At 41.7% G+C, this 20060-nt stretch overlaps 2 protein-coding genes across 6 annotated transcripts; both read right to left on the reverse strand.

The window, feature by feature from the left end:
• Nucleotides 1-2675: 2675 nt before the first annotated feature.
• LOC308700376 (extracellular superoxide dismutase [Cu-Zn]-like) lies at nt 2676-4450 on the reverse strand. 2 transcript variants are annotated; one of them, XM_081381980.1, is made up of 2 exons: nt 4257-4450; nt 2676-3299 (listed from the first exon to the last, which is right to left on the reverse strand). In XM_081381980.1, the coding sequence occupies exon 2, from the start codon at nt 3282-3284 to the stop codon at nt 2880-2882; it is 405 nt and encodes a 134-aa protein (XP_081238106.1). In that variant the 5' UTR covers nt 3285-3299; nt 4257-4450; the 3' UTR covers nt 2676-2879. The 2 variants fall into 2 exon arrangements, with proteins under 2 accessions (XP_081238106.1, XP_081238107.1); XM_081381981.1 differs by having other exon boundaries at nt 4252-4367.
• Nucleotides 4451-17049: 12599 nt separating this feature from the next.
• Nucleotides 17050-18980, reverse strand: LOC308697730 (extracellular superoxide dismutase [Cu-Zn]-like). 4 transcript variants are annotated; one of them, XM_081377219.1, is made up of 3 exons: nt 18785-18879; nt 18340-18469; nt 17050-17833 (listed from the first exon to the last, which is right to left on the reverse strand). In XM_081377219.1, the coding sequence occupies exon 3, from the start codon at nt 17816-17818 to the stop codon at nt 17165-17167; it is 654 nt and encodes a 217-aa protein (XP_081233345.1). In that variant the 5' UTR covers nt 17819-17833; nt 18340-18469; nt 18785-18879; the 3' UTR covers nt 17050-17164. The 4 variants fall into 4 exon arrangements, with proteins under 4 accessions (XP_081233345.1, XP_081233343.1, XP_081233344.1 ...); XM_081377217.1 differs by lacking the exon at nt 18340-18469 and having other exon boundaries at nt 18785-18980; XM_081377218.1 differs by lacking the exon at nt 18340-18469 and having other exon boundaries at nt 18780-18963.
• Between the last annotated feature and the right edge of the window lie 1080 nt (nt 18981-20060).

Raw genomic sequence — 20060 nt, forward strand, 5'->3', positions numbered from 1 at the left:
TGGACAGAGGCCAAGGGGCAAATTTGGCCAGGATGCCGGGGTTACACCCCTACTCTTTTTCGAAGGACATCCTTGGACTTTTAATGACCACAGAGAGTCAGGACCTCGGTTTAACATCTCATTGGAAGGATGGTGCTCTTTGACAGTATAGTGTCCCGATCACTACACTGGGGCGCTAGGACCCACATAGACCACGGGTGAGCACCCCCTGCTGGCCTCACTAACACCTCTTCCAGCAGCAACCTGGTTTTCTCAGGAGGTCTCCCATCCAGGTACTAACCAGGCTTGCTAACCTCTTACAATAACAAAGGTGTAGGTTGATGACGCATAAGCGGAATTATGGAACTTGTCGTCATTGCCAATGAGAGACAGATATCAGAGCCACATGCGAGTCCTGCGGATATAAAGGAATAAGGACATTTCATTCTACTGATCTACCCGCAAGTGCTGAATTAATACTCACACATATTTTTTTTCCACCAGCATGAACCAGGTGCCAGTTCAGAGCCAGAGCTACAGTATTGCCAGTCCGGAGTTGGTTCGTCTGACGAGCTCTCTAAGATCCGGTTTGCCAAACACAAGGTCACTGTATACATCTCATGTTGCCCAGCAATGCTAGCGTGGCAGCGCCAAACACAAACACACCAGGCTTGTTCGAGATGGTTCGGCTTCTCGCAGACCGATCGGCTCATGACATCAAAGCACGGCGAAAGCAATCCAAAAGCACAAGGACTCGTATGCTCTCCAAACACTCCCGCAGCTCCGATCGGTCCGTGCCGCTCCGATGCATCTCGAACAAGCCTTCCATCAACAATGGAGGTCGTTGCGTTACTATTGATGCTCATGGCTTTGCGAACCGACATCGGCATCCAAACACGGTAAATCCAACGTGTTCGTGCAGCTCGACCATAACTTGCATAGACGGAGATTACAATCAAGCTGTTATTAGCTCGATTAGCTGCTATTTGAGATATGGCGGTCACAAGTTTCTGTTCGTCTTGTTGGTCACGGTAACCCCGTCCCCAGGCCCTGACGCAAGCGGTTCTTACTTCTAGACCAGCAATGTTTTGGTGCTACTTAAGAACCACTTTTCCTGGTTCAGAGCTGGTGCTCTGGGTGTCGAAAAACAAAGAACCCATTTGAAACTAGGCTCTAGCTCTGAACCAGCACCAGCACTGCCTTGGTGGAAAAGGGTTAACAAGTCAGTTTATTTGGTGAATTAAACTTGTGAGGTAACGCAGAGCTGTTTCACTTGGTCTAAACTATCACACTAAACTGCATTTGAGTGTGTTGAAAGTTATAATGTTATTCTATGCGTTTGTTTGTCTGTATGAGACTAGCAGTAAGCTAGATGAACATTAGAATAACATACTGATCATATTCTAACGTTTCATCATGTTGAGCTATATGACATTGATTAGTTTTATGTACATTTGCTCAGCTGTCTAATAAAGTACATGCAAGACGTCTCTGTCAAGTCGAAGTTTGTGGCATCTCCAAAACACCACGCCGATATTGATCCTCGTTTTAGTTCTCCTTTTGTCCCAAAGTCTGCTTGCCATGGTCCATAATGTTTGAATGAAACAACTCCATGAACGTGCCGCTAGACGTAACGCAGTTGTCGCCATGGTTACTATGGCAGTACGAGCGGAAACCAGGGATAACGCGGATATTATGTCATTGACAGGCGACAAGTGAACATGGACGAGTCATTATTACGGGTTAAAGCACGAAGTGCTAAAACTTTTGCATTTGGACGGTTATAACACGGTCATTTAGAAAATGGGCGTGGCAAAATTCACTCGAAAGCCTGTAAATCCTAAACAAAAACTCAGAACTTAATGAAAATTGGTAAACATATGTGAAATAACATTGTAAACAAGCATGCACAATTTTATGGAGATCGGACCATAGGTGGCGCTATAACTGTTAAAAAAGCTTTGAAAACCATATATTTCCTATGTTAAATTGGCTGGAAATGGTCTTTTCCATGTATGACGTCAGTGGTTAAATGGTTGCCAAATAAAACTTAATGTCTTTTTATGCATTTGTGCTTAAAGGCCTTAAATGTTTGAACCCCGATAAATGCTGCTTGCAGCTTTGATTTAAAATTGGAATTTCTCTGAAATTAAAAATCTTTGGGAACTTTTGGGATACTGGAAGTACACAACTGCAGGAAATATAGCACACTTTGCAAGTGATTTTTGGTTATTTTATTACAAAAATCATACATATTCTAGCTTTAAACACCTTACAAGAAAACCAAGACTTTTTTTGCATTTTGAGTCCCTGTTAACTGTAGTAAACTGTCAGAATAATATACCCATTCGTTGACATTTAGCGAGAAACCTTATAATTTCGAAAATAAAATCTTACGTCAGAGGTTATGTCTACCTTGAACAATAAAGGTGTCCTCCCTTGAGATCTAGCCACACCCTCCAGTGTCATATTGCATCAACCTAAACCATTGTATCATTTAAAGAAATAGTGTATCTTTATTTAAAGGCCATTGTCATGCTCTGAAAGTGTTAACCCATTGAGCACAGTAAATCAAACTAAACGGCCCACTTTGCCTGCATTCACCCTACATTTATTTTTAAGAGTGCATTTACTATTGGAAGCTTTGGCCAAAAAGCCTCTGAAATGACCAAGAAAAAAAAAAACATGGGAATGTTCAGGTTCTGAAATATACTTTAATGTAGGACACATACAAAGAATACACAAGGAAAATCATGATTATCCCATTTGAATCTGCCCTTCCACCATATCCGACTCCCTCATCTTTGACTCTCAGTGCCTTCCTCCACATGGTTTCTTGGGGGGCACTTCAGTCTTCTGCCACAGACTTGGAGTAGTAATACCAATCACACCGAGAGCAATTATCGGTCCAGCATTCCCACTGAGTTTACTCTGCTCATCTGAACCCATTCCCAGATATAATGAGGACCAACAGTGATGCAGCCTTGACTGAGGTCCCCATACTGATGGATGTGCATGGCACGCTCTTGACGATCGATGGCAGGCAAACCACGGAGGTTGATTTTCACTTCTAAATCTCCATTGGGGAAGACCTGCTTGAAGAGGATTTGCCCACAGATCTTTGGCTGGTTACGTGGCAAATTGGGGCTGGGAGTTACTTCACAAGTGGCATAGATGGTGTTGTCGAATTCCACGACTTCCGGCTGTGGAGCTTCGGCAGGCAAACACTCCTCCTTGTGGAACTCTCCTCCTTGTATATGCAGCACCAGCAATATCAGAGGGAACATTAGGATGATTTTCTCCATGTTGATCTTTAGAGCCTACAATGAAAAGTGGATTCAGTGAAATCATGCCATTTGGTTTAAGAACGTAATATTTTTGATAAAAGGTCAAAGCTTTGTTGCAGGGAGCTTTGAGAATGGAAGTTGCATTAGGTAAAAATAGCACAACCAGATTAGTTTGCAATGGAAAAACCATACAAGAACCCAGACAGCAACCAGATCCAGCCCACATCTGGGCCGTGTGTAATCCATGTGTACCAGATGTGGGCCGACACCATGTTGCGGTCTAGAAAACTCTATAATTTTTGAATTGCTATGTACCCTTGTGAAAATAATAAAATTAAAAATTAGCTTATTGGTATTGGATGTGTACCTGTAGTATCTTGAAAGTATAATAATAATAATAATAATAATAATAATAATAATAATAATAATAATAATAACAATAACTTGCAGATAATAGCACTGATGAATTATAAAAAGCCACTTAAGTGTACACACGTACACTTCCATAAGCGTCACACCTGCCAGCCAAAGTTCCTATAATACAAACCAATGACATACAGGTGGATGTAATCACACTAAAATGAGTCCAGGCAAAGGTTTATGGAAATGGAAAAGGTCTAGGGAGAAGTGCCCTCTGGTGGTCATGATAGGGCTTCTGCTGGCAGGAGTGACATTAAGTACATGTACACTTTAAAAAAAAAGTAATGCCAAACTAAGAGTTTTACTTTAAAGTACATTATGTTTTGAAAATCTTTTTGTTGTGCTTTAAAGTACACTTAATTTGATCTGTTGTAGCCTACATGTTATTCAATATTAGATATAAAGTTGATGTCTGATATTTTTCACAAGGACAGGTAAAATAAAAGACAAAATCTATACTTTTGCTTAAACTTTTTTTAGTTGTACTAAATCAAGTCAGTTGATGGAGAAAATGGAATGGAGAAGACAAAAACAAAACAAGCCTAAAACAACAAAGGTGCACTACCGTACAGCTGAAAAGTTGTCCTCAATCCGTGTGGAGCCTGAATATTGCAGTCACAAAAATACTACAACACTTAATCTGTGTGCAGTCCTGACCTGGGGTTGAGAGAATATTCCTTTTGGCTGCTCTTATAGGAACTCATGTTGAGCTACAAGTTAACCATGATAGTCTGTTAGTCACTAATTAAGTTCACCTGTGTTTCATTTAGCTCCCTTTGTTTGCCTGTTTATATATAGCACTCAGTTTATTCAGTTCTTTGTCTTGCATTGCACAATGTGTTCTCCAGTGTTTTGTGTTTATTAAAAGAAGTACTGCTATAGTTTTTTTTTACGATTGCTATGACAGATTTTTCAATACTTTTAACAATTTTCCAAAACTCTTAACACAGTTAGCACTACATCCGTCTATGTTAGGGTTATTATAGTTTTGCATTTTTCATTAGTTTTTATTTTTATTTCGTTTTGACTTTTTGTTTTCAAATTCAGTTTAGTTTTAAAGTCTATGTTGCAGGTTAGAGTACCCAGTAAGCCAATGTATAGAAAAATAATGTTGGAACTAGATTTAAATATAAACATATACTTATAAAACGCTATTTAGGCTTCTGGAGTCGTTTTTGTGAGAAATTTTTACTTCCGCATTTGAAAATCGCTTAAACCGCCGAACCTGAAGTGACGTAACATGAGGTAGAGCGGTCAAAGTAAATCAACTAGCAAATAGGAAAGCAATGGATCGCAATGACAGCTCAGAAAGCTGGGGGAATTGTAGCCTAAATGTTTACTCGTATGATATATATATAATTTAGGGGTGTAATGGTACGTGTATTCGTACCGAACCGTTTCGGTACAGGGCTTTCGGTTCGGTGCACGTGTGTACCGAATGACTGAATGCAATATTTTGTGTGGGAACATAGGTACATTTTCGTGTTTCCACACGAACATATTAAGTGGCGGAAGTCTCCGCGTTCAGCGCAAATCCCGCCCTGCAGTTGATTCTAATGTTTTTTCCTATTAGACATTCTCTGGTTTTACCCGTGTTTTACCCGTCGTCACTGTAACAATGAAATAGACTGCAGGGCGAAAAAAAGCTTTTCCGCTTCGTGTGCGCCGCCGCACTCTCCGTTCCGTGGGGCGTGTGTGTGTGTGTGTGTCGACGACCCGCTGCGCTCTCTGCTCAATGTTCGAGTCCGTGTTTGCGCTGCGCGTTCTGCTCTGTCGTTAACGGCCCAAACACTCCAATCATGTACCGATCACGCACTGGAAAAGCAAAGTCCGCTCAAATAAGGAGAAATTTCTCAGTAGTAACTTAGATTTCTGTTTGCTGAGCTGGTATAGTCATGGTGGCAACAATGGTAAAATGACCTGCTCTGATCACATGCTCTGGTAATAATAGCTTTGTACTATAGCTTTGTACTATAGCTTTGGACTATATTTTATTTTGATAATTATTAAAAAAGTGGAAAAAAAAAATCTTAAATTGATTATGTTGATTGATTATTGAAAAATAATAATACATTAATATATTTGTTTAATATTTTAATATAGGGCTATTTTCTGTTCCTGCACTGTAATCATAGTTATTTATTTATATTTTTCATTATATTTTATTATTCGATATTGGTTTGAGACTGAGAGTATTTTATTTAGTGGAGAACTTTGCAGCAGTATTTTATTTCTTATTCTTTTTTTATTTTATATCTATTTTATTATATTTTATTAAAAAGTGTTTAAAAAAGTGTAAACAACTTGTTAAAAAAAGTTTATAGTAATAAACAACCTGCAGTTTAATGTTTGCATTCCTTTCCCTTACTGTACCGAAAATAAACCGAACCGTGACTTTAAAACCGAGGTACGTACCGAACCGTGATTTTTGTGTACCGTTACACCCCTAATATAATTCATATATAATTGATATATATGATGATATCATATATAATTATGAGCCTGATATGAAACCAAGTGAGCTGGACAGGCCAGGGTTAGACAGAACAACGGTGAGTTGTGGTGTGAGGAGAACAGGCCGAGAGAACAGTGTTAGCTTATAGATGTATTCACGTTAGCCGACGATATGTATAACAGTAACACTATGCTCAGATCACAATACTGTACAGATTATCATCATCATGTATCAGGCAATAGCAAAGCTAGTACTTAGACCCATACTTGCATGTGTTGTGTGTGTCAGCCATTAGGAGACAGTTTCCAGAGGAAGATCGACTTTATAAAGGCTTTGAATTGACCCATTTGGTGACAATGAATAAAAAAAATGATCACAATAACAACTGTCTTACTGTATAACAACTTTATATGTAGAAACAGCCAACACAAACATTAAAGTCGGTTTGTACAGATTGAAAATGAATTATAGAACATAATATATTATATTTATAATAATAATAATAATAGTGTCGGCTGCAGACTAATAACAAACACATAAATGCATTACATTACAAGTGTCACATGCCTGTCCTGTCTTGTGTGACACATAGGTGTTTTGTTATTTTGGGCCATGTGCTCATGTCATTGTCTGATCCCTCCCCCTTGTTATCTGATTATTGTTTGAGTTATTCCACCCCTTGGCCCACCTCCCATTTACCTCACAAACTCCCAAGTCCCCAGTCCTCCGATGACCCCTCCGGGCAGAGGGAGGAGGAAGACATGCTCCAGCCCATCTGCCACCTATCCTGAGGTGGAGGAAGGGGCGACAGAGGACCCGACTCCGGTGGTCCCGAGACGGAGGAGGAGAAGGAAGACCTCCTCCATGACTGTTCCGGTGGTCCCTGTTCCGGTGGTCCCTGTTCCGGTGGTCCAGAGTCCGGTGGCTCCTAACATGGAGACAACCCCTCGGGCGGCCACGGCAGAGCAAACAGTCCATCGGGCGGAGACGACCCCTCGGGCGGCCACGGCAGAGCAAACAGTCCATCGGGCGGAGACGACCCCTCGGGCGGCCACGGCAGAGCAAACAGTCCATCGGGCGGAGAAGACCCCTCGGGCGGCCACGGCGGAGAAGACCCCTCGGGCGGCCACGGCGGAGAAGACCCCTCGGGCGGCCACGGCGGAAAAGACCCCTCGGGCGGCCACGGCTGAAAAGACCCCTTCGGGCGGCCACGGCGGAGACGACCCCTCGGGGGGCCAGGGCGGAGACGACCCCTCGGGGGGCCAGGGCACAGGAACAGATACCGGCTCAGGAACTGGAACAGACACCACCAGCTCATGAACAGATCCCACCGCTCAGGTTCAGGAACAGACACCACCGGCTCAGGAACTGGAACAGACACCACCGGCTCAGGAACTGGAACAGACACCACCGGCTCAGGTACTGGAACAGACACCACCGGCTCAGGTTCAGGAACAGACACCACCAGCTCAGGAACTGGAACAGACACCACCGGCTCAGGAACTGGAACAGACACCACTGGCAGCCACGGCTCAGGCTCAGGAACAGACACCACCGGCTCAGGAACAGACACCACCGGCTCAGGCTCAGGAACAGACACCACCGGCTCAAGCTCAGGAACAGACACCACCGGCTCAGGCTCAGGAACAGACACAGGCTCGACGGCGGCCATCTTGTCAGGAGACACAGGCTCAGCAGGCGTGACGTGGACAGGCTCGGCGGCGGCCATCTTGTCCGAAGACACAGGCTCGGCAGGTGTGACGTGAACAGGCTCGGCGGCGACCATCTTGTCCGAAGACACAGGTTCGGCAAACGTGACGTGAACAGGCTCGGCGGCGGCCATCTTGTCCGAAGACACAGGCTCGGAAGGCGTGACGTGAACAGGCTCTGTGGCGGCCATCTTGTCCGAAGACACAGGCCCGGCAGACGTGACGTGAACAGTCTCTGTGACAGCCATCTTGTCCGAAGACACAGGCTCGGCAGACGTGATGTGAACAGTCTCTGGCTGGGCAGACGTGACGTGAACAGTCTCTGGCTGGGCAGACGTGACGTGAACAGTCTCTGGCTGGGCAGACGTGACGTGAACAGTTTCTGGCTGGGCAGACGTGACGTGAACAGTCTCTGGCTGGGCAGACGTGACGTGAACAGTCTCTGGCTGGGCAGACGTGACGGATCGCTGGGGTGGTGCAGGCAGTGCGAGCAGCTCGGGCGGGGCCTGTAGAGCATGACGCCTGGGCGGCGCGGGCAGAGCAAGACGCCTGGGCAGTGTGTCAGGGACGGCAGTCACCTCCGGGATGGTCTCCGTGTTAGGAGCCACCGGACTCAGGACCACCGGAACAGGGACCACCGGAACAGTCATGGAGGAGGTCTTCCTTCTCCTCCTCCGTCTCGGGACCACCGGAGTCGGGTCCTCTGTCGCCCCTTCCTCCACCTCAGGATAGGTGGCAGATGGGCTGGAGCATGTCTTCCTCCTCCCTCTCCCCGAAGGGGTCATCGGAGGACTGGGGACTTGGGAGTTTGTGAGGTAAATGGGAGGTGGGCCAAGGGGTGGAAGACCACCCTCCCATCCGTGATGGTAAATGTACCCCACAAACTGCCAGAATGACAATATCCCCAGCATTCCCATCTCCCAGGCAGGCACAGGCATATTAAGGCTGGTGTTAAAAATGTCCTTGAGCTCTGCGTCGCTGATGTTGAGCCCCTCCGCTACAACCACAAACTGGTGAGCAAACTCCTTTATGCTGGCATTGCCTTGTTGAAGGGAAAGGAGTTTGCCACGTTGGTCCACTTGTTGAGCAGAGGGGCAGGGAGATGGGAAAAGGAAGATGCCCATTTCTTCTGCTGAGTCCTCAGATGGTCGGTTCGTTCTGTCACGGTTGTGTGAATGCAAAAAGGTGTGAGGACTCATGTGCAGGATAATTGATATTTATTATAAAAGAAATACTAAACATAAAACAAAACCCACGAGGGGGAAAACATAACTTAATAAATAACAAAACACCCATGTGTATCTATAGTGAACGCTACACACTACCGCGTTTTTCAAAGCAGAAGCAGAAGTGAAGTCCCGTCTCTTACCCGGCACAAAACGCACACTGGCACGGAAGATTGCACCGTCCTTTTTCTTATTCTAGTCAGGGGGCCAAAACTGATATTAAAACTTTGTCGGACACTTTTTGGTACAAGTATACAACCTATCCAGTATTAATATTTATCCCCTTAACATGTGTTCTAGCCAGGTTGTCAGCTTAGAAAATGTTTTTTTGTCCATTTTAACACTATATTCTTAAAAGTGGTAAAAGCGGATTTTTTTCCCCAAAGTGCTTCCATTTTCTTCCATGTTACCTATTGTAATTTTGGGCAAATGTGCAATATAATCCAACTTATGTGCAAGCATGATCATTAAAAAATAATAATCAATAAATACCACAAGAGTATCACACCACAAGGGGCACTGTTGTGTCAGCGCAGCTGTGATTTGGCAGCAGATTGAGGCAGCAGATCAAGAGAAGATGATCACAGCAGGTGTCAACAGTACAGTCTGAACAAAACTTTATAAAGGAGTGAATCACACAATCACACAACAGATTAACTTGATCTATTTGTCAACACAAACATTTATCTCAAGATTCTACCATTCTACCATCAAATGTTGCCAGAAACAGGTAAGCTAAACTGTTTTCCAACTAGCTATATACTTACCAGACATACACTCACCTAAAGGATTATTAGGAACACCATACTAATACTGTGTTTGACCCCCTTTCGCCTTCAGAACTGCCTTAAATCTACGTGGCATTGATTCAACAAGGTGCTGAAAGCATTCTTTAGTAAGGGTGTCACGATTCTCCAAATCCTCGATTCGATTACATTTTCGATTCTAAAGTCACGGTTCGATTCGATTCTTGATTTAAAAAAAATAAATTGAAAGCACAAGCTATGCCATTTTAAGACTTTTATGCAATATAATAATATCTGACCTTTGTTCGCAATACCACACACTACATTGTCAAATTTCAAACGTTTATTAACAACATAATGTAACAATAACTTATATCTTCAGTCAATTGGAAACTTAAACAATATAACCTATTACCTGGCTATTATAGTCCCGGGGCTCCCTGGACTCCTCAGAGCAGTCACAGGCGAATAGCACGGCGTTTTATATTGGGTTCCCACAGCGTTTGCAACGCAGTACGAGAGAACGTTCTCGTAAGGGAACGTAGGCTACTTGGTTACTTGCGTAACCTCGGTTCCCCTAGAGATAAAGGAACGAGTACTGCTTTGCCTTGCCGTGCTATTTCGCTCATATCAGGTACTTCGCTTCAGTCGATTTAAACCTAAAATCCTTTGGCGAGTTTTTTGTGAATTATACTCTCCAGCCACGTCCAAATTGGCGCGCTCGAGGTTGGCAGGGCGCCATGCGCTCCCATTGGACCGTACGCCACTGCTAACTCGCCATAGGTTCTTGCAGTTGCCGCAGCACAGACAATCAGCTCGCTCAGACGAGATATGATGCTCTCGCTGTGCAGCTGCAATGTGTTTTAAAATAAAGGCTTCAATATTCTCGAGAAAAGGAGTTTTACCTTTTACAGGCAAGCCGAGCTGCCGTGACATGGGGGGCGTGGCAGCATCGACGATTCCATTTTTTGATTCGATAATCGAGATTGAGCATTAATTTCGATCGATTTCGATTTAAAATCGAAATTGTGACACCCTTATTTTTTAGAAATGTTGGCCCATATTGATAGGATAGCATCTTGCAGTTGATGGAGATTTGTGGGATGCACATCCAGGGCACGAAGCTCCCGTTCCACCACATCCCAAAGATGCTCTATTGGGTTGAGATCTGGTGACTGTGAGGGCCATTTTAGTACAGTGAACTCATTGTTCAAGAAACCAATTTGAAATGATTCGAGCTTTGTGACATGGTGCATTATCCTGCTGGAAGTAGCCATCAGAGGATGGGTACATGGTGGTCATAAAGGGATGGACATGGTCAGAAACAATGCTCAGGTAGGCCATGGCATTTAAACGATGCCCAATTGGCACTAAGGGGCCTAAAGTGTGCCAAGAAAACATCCCCCACACCATTACACCACCACCACCACCCTGCACAGTGGCATGATGGATCCATGTTCTCATTCTGTTTACGCCAAATTCTGACTCTACCATCTGAATGTCTCAACAGAAATCGAGACTCATCAGACCAGCTAACATTTTTCCAGTCTTCAACTGTCCAATTTTGGTGAGCTCGTGCAAATTGTAGCCTCTTTTTCCTATTTGTAGTGGAGATGAGTGGTACCCGGTGGGGTCTTCTGCTGTTGTAGCCCATCCGCCTCAAGGTTGTGCGTGTTGTGGCTTCACAAATGCTTTGCTGCATAACTCGGTTGTAACGAGTGGTTATTTCAGTCAAAGTTGCTCTTCTATCAGCTTGAATCAGTCGGCCCATTCTCCTCTGACCTCGAGCATCAACAAGGCATTTTCACCCACAGGACTGCCGCATACTGGATGTTTTTCCCTTTTCACACCATTCTTTGTAAACCCTAGAAATGGTTGTGCGTGAAAATCCCAGTAACTGAGCAGATTGTGAAATACTCAGACCGGCACGTCTGGCACCAACAACCATGCCACGCTCAAAATTGCTTAAATCACCTTTCTTTCCCATTCTGACATTCAGTTTGGAGTTCAGGAGATTGTCTTGACCAGGACCACACCCCTAAATGCATTGAAGCAACTGCCATGTGATTGGTTGATTAGATAATTGCATTAATAAGAAATTGAACAGGTGTTCCTAATAATCCTTTAGGTGAGTGTATAGCTAGGCTAATTTACTTTCATAATTACTAGCTTACTTACTAATAGGTAAATTAAGTTTTGTGCAGATGTGTAATGGAAATATTGTTTTTAATTTATTTGCTGCACAGCAGCCTATTTTACAGTCTGCTATAGCTAAAAGCGTTAATAAGTTTGTTAGATAGCAAAGCCCTCAGCTTATGTCAGAGGACATTGTAGTGATCCACTCAGAAACCAATCAGACTAGTGTAGTGAAAAATGTATTTGCCTTCAGATGAGATAACATGGATCCAGAGGAAGCTGTAAGCCTAGCGTCCAAAGAAAAACAAATAGGAAGAGATATTGATTGGGAACAATGTTTCATTTGTCAAGACAAATATGGAAAATACAGCCAAGATAAAGCCCTTTGATTGAAGTGATTTTTCAGGAAGTGGTGTCTTTGTGCTCTTTCTGGAGATTATTGTAGTATAATATTGTGCAATATTTTTGCAATATAATAGACACACACCATTATTTGCATTGCGCTTAGCTTGACCTTGCTTATTCAATCCATGCAGTCTCAAAGGGATGAGACTGACAACCTGAGAGCCAACCTCTGCCAACCTGAGAGCCACTGCTTTGATGGGGAAAAACATACCTTTGCCATACGACTATTACATAGTTATTACTACTAACTAGTTACTAACCCCTAACCCTAAAGAAGTGAGAGAGCAGTTTTGTTAGGATGGAATTAATAACTATAGTGATATGTGAATGTAATATAATTTGTGTTACAACCTGGTACACTAATTAAGTCAAATAGCACCACAGACCATCATCTACAGTTCTAAATTTCCGCCTTGACATTAAAGTATTATAACTTGTGCAGCATTGCACTGTCTCTCCCTACAAGCTTTAAACTTGGCTTGACTCATTCCCGTAGAGATGGGTACTGATTGATAGAGGTTTTGGGATACTAGGTTATGTTTCCAAGCTGATATTCACTTTGAAAACTCGTTCTCTTTAGGCGGAGATAGTTTTTTTCATGTTCTAGTTCTGTTGTCTCTTACACTGTACAATAAATGACACTTCAGCAGACATCCCATGAGTGTTGGCTTTCATTTGATACCATTTTTATGAATATGGTCCTTGTGGTTGTGGAGATATTCAACATTTACTGTTGGCATGTCGTGTTGAGCAGGAAACCAAAAAATTGGCCTGAAATTGCTTGTACAAGTCACACAAAAAAAAAAATCAGCTTGACAACCACCCTAATATCTTACCTATGGATGTCTTCTAACTAAAAAAATAGGATGACAGCTTGTACCAAAACATGTCCGCAAAAGTCTTAACGGAAGCCCTTTTCAGAATTGGCCCCCTGACTATTCGGAAACCTGTGGACTCGATGTCCTGACAGGCCATAATTCACAATCATTTACCACGACGATGATTAATTGAAATACAATAAGCACAGAAAACACACTGAATCATGACCGCTCCAACTGAATACCAACCTATCTCTGCACTGAGCGAACGCAGATCCAAACGACTACCTCAGGTGATGCCATATGACGCGATGGTGAAAAAAAGCGTTTTTTCAACACGGTCAAGGAAACGGTCACGTTTTCTATTAAATTTGTGCCCTTATGTCTTGCAAAACTATTTTTTTAATCCTGCATTTACTTTTCATATGGTATTTTCATACAAGGTTATATTAATACAAAAAAAAAAAAAAAACCTGCAACATGGGCTTTAATTAGTTTTTAAAGTGGGTTTGCTAGTTTATTTTTTATTTTTTGAAAATGCTTAGTTTTAGTTTAGTTTTTATTAGTTTTAGTGTTAGTTTAAGTCTTTTTTTTTGTAATTTGGGTTATTTGTCAGGAGTAAGATTCAAAAAGTTCACCCTATGCTAAATTTACCCTATACAGTAGGGTGACCACATCAAACAAACCAAATGTGGGACGATTATACGTTTGTGTGGGACAATGTTGGACATGTTACCAACACTAAAACATAACCTGAAACGGTTATTTAATGCTTATCTAACTTAATAAAAAAAAAACATTTGTATTCTGCCTTTCAGCTGATAAAAATGCTTTGTTCTTTAGTCCCTTCCAGAAAACACCATTATATCACAATGTAACATTACATGTCTTAATTTGACATGTCATTTAAATTCAACATCACTGAGCCCAAAGGCAGCAGCATCATGCAGATAACTATTTTTGAAACAGTTCTGACCAAGTCCAATTAAAATCGAATTATCCATTTGTTTTCTGACAGGGAACACATGGAACGAATCACCGCTCCACATTTTGATTGACAGCCGTCAAAACGTACTAGTGACCGTGTTTACTCCTTTACTTTCAACCATTGGATAGGATTTAAAAGAAGGCGGTTGTATTTGTAGCCTACTTCTGAGGAAGCGCTGTTAAATATAGGTGAAAAACTATGCCGCAAAAATAATAAAGAAAATGCTTTCTTAAAAAGGCAAAAGAAAGCATGCACGTTTTCTTAATATGATTATTAAAAACCGACAGACTGATGAAAATGCGGGACATTTTCTCAATATGCGACGTGCGGGACAAGGGGTGAAAATGCTGTGCAGTACAACGCAATGCGGGACGGGTGGTCACCCTACATACAGTCAATAGCCTAACAACGTACTCATCTGGATTGAAGCAGCAAACATTCAGTGTAAAAGTGTGCTTTAACAATGTGTGTCAGAACAGATAACACCATGCGGGTTTTGAACATTTGCTCAACTGTCTAATAAAGTACATGCAAGACGTCTCTGTCAAGTCAAAGTTTGCGGCATCTTGAAAACACCACGCCGATATTGATCCTCGTTTTAGTTCTCCTTTTGTCCCAAAGTCTGCTTGCCATGGTCCATAATGTTTGAATGAAACAACTCCATGAGCGTGCCGCTAGACGTAACGCAGTTGTCGCCATGGTTACTATGGCAGTACGAGCGGAAACCAGGGATAACGCGGATATTATGTCATTGACAGGCGACAAGTGAACATGGACGAGTCATTATTAGGGGTTAAAGCACAAAGTGCTAAAACTTTTGCATTTGGACGGTTATAACACGGTCATTTAGAAAATGGGCGTGGCAAAATTCCCTCGAAAGCCTATAAATCCTAAACAAAAACTCAGAACTTAATGAAAATTGGCGAGCATATGTGAAATAACATTGTAAACAAGCATGCACAATTTTATGGAGATCGGACCATAGGTGGCGCTATAACTGTTAAAAAAGCTTTGAAAACCATATATTTCCTATGTTAAATTGGCTGGAAATGGTCTTTTCCATGTATGACGTCAGTGGTTAAATGGTTGCCAAATAAAACTTAAAGCTGTAGTCTACGATGTTGAAAATCGGTCGAGAAAGCCTGAGATGGTTGGAAATTTTTAAAAAACTCATCCCACCCCTCCACACACACACCCCTCCCCTCTGTGCTACCTGATCCCTCCCACCGGGAAACGACCTGAACAACGTCACTCAGTCTGTCAAGCTGTGATCACCGGTAGTAAACATCGGAACAGAGATTTACCATGTGCGATGTCAAAATAGCTCAGAGGTACACGTTTGAGTTCACGCTCACGCAAAATTAGCAACACATGCAATGTTCTAAACCCCCCACCACCCGAAACACAAACAATAATAAATAAATAAAATAAATAATACTGTATTACAGCTGCCGTCTTAGGAGGGTACGTTTGGCATACGTTTCCCCTCCTGAGCCTCGTTTCCCCGGTTCAAAAGTGCTACCTAAGGCACATTAATTGCATTATTAGTTAGTATTGCTAAGTATTGTAATTGTTATAGCAGCACACAGCGCATCTTGTTCAAATTCCGATCGGCTCGAACAGAACCCACTAGGCCTACTAAAATATATTCAAGCACTTCAAGAAATATAATTACTTTGACCCGTGATAGGCGATGCTAAACGGCTAACATTCCAATGCCGACCGGCAGCATAAGCATGTTGTCAGACTGATAAAAAGCTATTTATGTAACACCTCACACCATAAAAGTATAAATAAATGCTTACCTGCTCAACAAAAAGTCAGCCGTGACTGTGGGGGCAAGCAGGGGCCGCTTGCTGCTTTCGGTTTGTTTTTTTCTCCATTGCTGAGCTGATGCTACTCTGCTAGCTACCATAGACTGTCAGCTGCTTGCACGCGAAATTTCATGTTGCAGGAGGGGGGCGGGGTGGGGTGCGTTGGGGTGGAGACGCGAGCGCCACGTGGAGTTTCAAGCAGAGCGGGGGATTGGATGAGAGCAGTTGACCAATGTAAGCTGTCCGGCCGGACAGCTTACATTGGTCAACTTCTCTGCGGGTGTACACCCAATAGAGTGAATGGATTTTTTTCATTCCTTTTTCTCTTCATATTGTTAGGATTGTACTGTAGAACCATAACCAGCATCTAAACGAGGTTATTAATAATGAACAATCTTTGAAATCGTAGACCATAGCTTTAATGTCTTTTTATGCATTTGTGCTTAAAGGCTTTAAATGTTTGAACCCCGATAAATGCTGCTTGCAGCTTTGATTTAAAATGGGAATTTCTCTGAAATTAAGAATCTTTGGGAACTTTTGGGATACTGGAAGTACACAACTGCAGGAAATATGTCACACTTTGCAAGTGATTTTTGGTTATTTTATTACAAAAATCTTACATATTCTAGCTTTAAACACCTTACAAGAAAACCTAGACATTTTTTTGCATTTTGATTCCTTGTTAACTGTACTAACAAACTGTCAGAATAATATACCCATTTGTTGACATTTAGCAAGAAACCTTATAATTTCAAAAATAAAATCTTATGTCAGAGGTTATGTCTACCTTGAACAATAAAGGTGTCCTCCCTTGAGATCTAGCCACACCCTCCAGTGTCATATTGCATCAACCTAAACCATTGTATTATTTAAAGAAATAGTGTATCTTTAATTAAAGGCCATTGTCATGCTCAGAAAGTGTTAACCCATTGAGCACAGTAAATCAAACTAAACGGCCCACTTTGCCTGCAGTCACCCTACATTTATTTTTAAGAGTGCATTTACTATTGGAAGCTTTGGCCAAAAAGCCTCTGAAAAGACCAAGAAAAAAAAACATGGGAATGTTCAGGTTCTGAAATATACTTTAATGTAGGACACATACAAAGAATACACAAGGAAAATCATGATTATCCCATTTGAATCTGCCCTTCCACCATATCAGACTCCCTCATCTTTGACTCTCAGTGCCTTCCTCCACATGGTTTCTTGGGGGGCACTTCAGTCTTCTGCCACAGACTTGGAGTAGTAATACCAATCACACCGAGAGCAATTATCGGTCCAGCATTCCCACTGAGTTTACTCTCCTCATCTGAACCCATTCCCAGATCATCCTCCTTCTCATGAACCGCCACCGCACGTCCCAGAATGGAATAAGGCCCAAAGAGCTTGGCGTCTGGAAGCGTCAGGAACTGCCTTATAACTCCTTTCTCGGAAGCAAAGTTGCCCAGGTCTCCAGGATGATGAGGGTGGTCAACGCCGTTTGGATTATAATGAGGACCAACAGTGATGCTGCCTTGACTGAGGTCTCCATACTGATGGATGTGCATGGCACGCTCTTGACGATCGATGGCAGGCAAACCACGGAGGTTGATTTTCACTTCTAAATCTCCATTGGGGAAGACCTGCTTGAAGAGGATTTGCCCAAAGATCTTTGGCTGGTTACGTGGCAAATTGGGGCTGGGAGTTACTTCACAAGTGGCATAGATGGTGTTGTCGAACTCCACGACTTCCGGCTGTGGAGCTTCGGCAGGCAAACACTCCTCCTTGTGGAACTCTCCTCCTTGTATATGCAGCACCAGCAATATCAGAGGGAATATTAGGATGATTTTCTCCATGTTGATCTTTAAAGCCTACAATGAAAAGTGGATTCAGTGAAATCATGCCATTGGTTTAAGAAAGTAATATTTTTGATAAAAGGTCAAAGCTTTGTTGCAGGGAGCTTTGAGAATGGAAGTTGCATTAGGTACACAAGTTGCATAGCACAACCAGATTAGTTTGCAATGGAAAAACCATACAAGAACCCAGACAGCAACCAGACCCGGCCCACATCTGGGCCGTGTGTAATCCAGGTGTACCAGATGTGGGCCGACACCATGTTGCTGTCTAGAAAACTATAATTTTTGAATTGCTATGTAGCCTTGTGAAAATAATAAAATAAAAAATTAGCTTATTGGTATTGGATGTGTACCTGTAGTATCTTGAAATTACACTAATAATAATAATAAATAAAAATAAATAAAACTTGCAGATAATAGCACTGATGAATTATAAAAAGCCACTTAAGTGTACACACACACACTTTCATAAGCGTCACACCTGCCAGCCAAAGTTCCTATGATACAAACCAATGACATACAGGTGGATGTAATCACACTAAAATGAGTCCAGGCAAAGGTTCATGGAAATGGAAAAGGTCTAGGGAGAAGTGCCCTCTGGTGGCCATGATAGGGCTTCTGCTGGCAGGAGTGACATTAAGTACATGTACTCTTAAAAAAAAAAGAAAATAATGCCAAACTAAGAGTTTTACTTTAAAGTACATTATGTTTTGACAATCTTTTTGTTGTGCTTTAAAGTACACTTAATTTGATCTGTTGTAGCCTTCATGTTATTTAATATTAAATATAAAGTTAAGATTTTCTGATTCTGATATTTTTCACAAGGACAGGTAAAATAAAAGACAATATCTATACTTTTGCTTAAACTTTTTTTAGTTGTACTAAATCAAGTCAGTTGATGGAGAAAATGGAATGGAGAAAACAAAAACAAAACCAGCCTAAAACAGCAAAGGTGCACTACCGTACAGCTGAAAAGTTGTCCTCAATCCGTGTGGAGCCTGAATATTGCAGTCACAAAAATACTACAACACTTAATCCGTCTGCAGTCCTGACCTGGGGTTGAGAGAATGTTCCTTTTGGTTGCTCTTATAGGAACTCATGTTGAGCTACAAGTTAACCATGATAGTCTGTTAGTCACTAATTAAGTTCACCTGTGTTTCATTTAGCTCCCTTTGTTTGCCTGTTTATATATAGCACTCAGTTTATTCAGTTCTTTGTCTTGCATTGCACAATGTGTTCTCCAGTGTTTTGTGTTTATTAAAAGAAGTACTGCTATAGTTTTTTTTTACGATTGCTATGACAGATTTTTCAATACTTTTAACAATTTTCCAAAACTCTTAACACGGTTAGTTAGCACTACATCCGTCTATGTAACCTATACTATTAACACATTTCTCGTTGCTTTAACACAAAATGCATACAATTAACACAAATTTAAAATGCTTGAACTTCTTTTACACACAAGCTCAAACAAGACCAAAACAATGGATTTTTACTGCCAAATTTACCGATGCTTTAAACAATGTGTGTCAGAACAGATAACACCATGTTCTGAACCTTACAGGCTAAAGTCAAGGTAAACAGCTGTTTATATTGTGAATTGAAACCCAAATATATCCCCTGTATTTTATCCTATTGTTACTGAGAAACAATTATGCAATAATATAAATCACAGCTGATTCCCATCTAGGAAACACACTCAGGTGTTGAGGTTCTTTCAATCGCATGACCATATGGTATACTGTAACCGTACATTCTATAAAGCACTCTGAGATGGGTCTTTTTTTATTGAATTTCTGCAGTAAAAAACCAACAGTAAACCCAACAAAACAAAAATGTAGAGAGGCTTCAAAAGAAACTGCAGTGCAAAACACAATCTATGATCAATACAATATACTGTCTGTTGTATGAGGGCAGACCTGACACGTATACAATAATGCAGTTTCTGTAATTCCATCTGATGTTAGTGTTTTTATGACATTGTGCTATGATTGACTAAATCTTCCTGTTGGACAGCTATGTTACATATGTTAGTGTTTTGAAAAATGATTTGATTTGGAGACATGTTTGCAGTGTTCTGGTAGGCATAGTGTATTATTGTATTTAGAAAATTAGTGTTGGAGTTTAGTTTACAGTGTGTGATTTTGAGCATGAAATAAACTTTTTTGCCAATTGTGTGTTGTAGGTGTGTTGGTGCGTTAAGAGTTTAGGAAAGTTGTTAAAAGTACTGAAAAAACTGTAC

This window comes from Scardinius erythrophthalmus (genome assembly GCF_964197995.2).
Source record: "Scardinius erythrophthalmus genome assembly, chromosome: 1".
Taxonomy (NCBI): Eukaryota; Metazoa; Chordata; class Actinopteri; order Cypriniformes; family Leuciscidae; genus Scardinius; species Scardinius erythrophthalmus.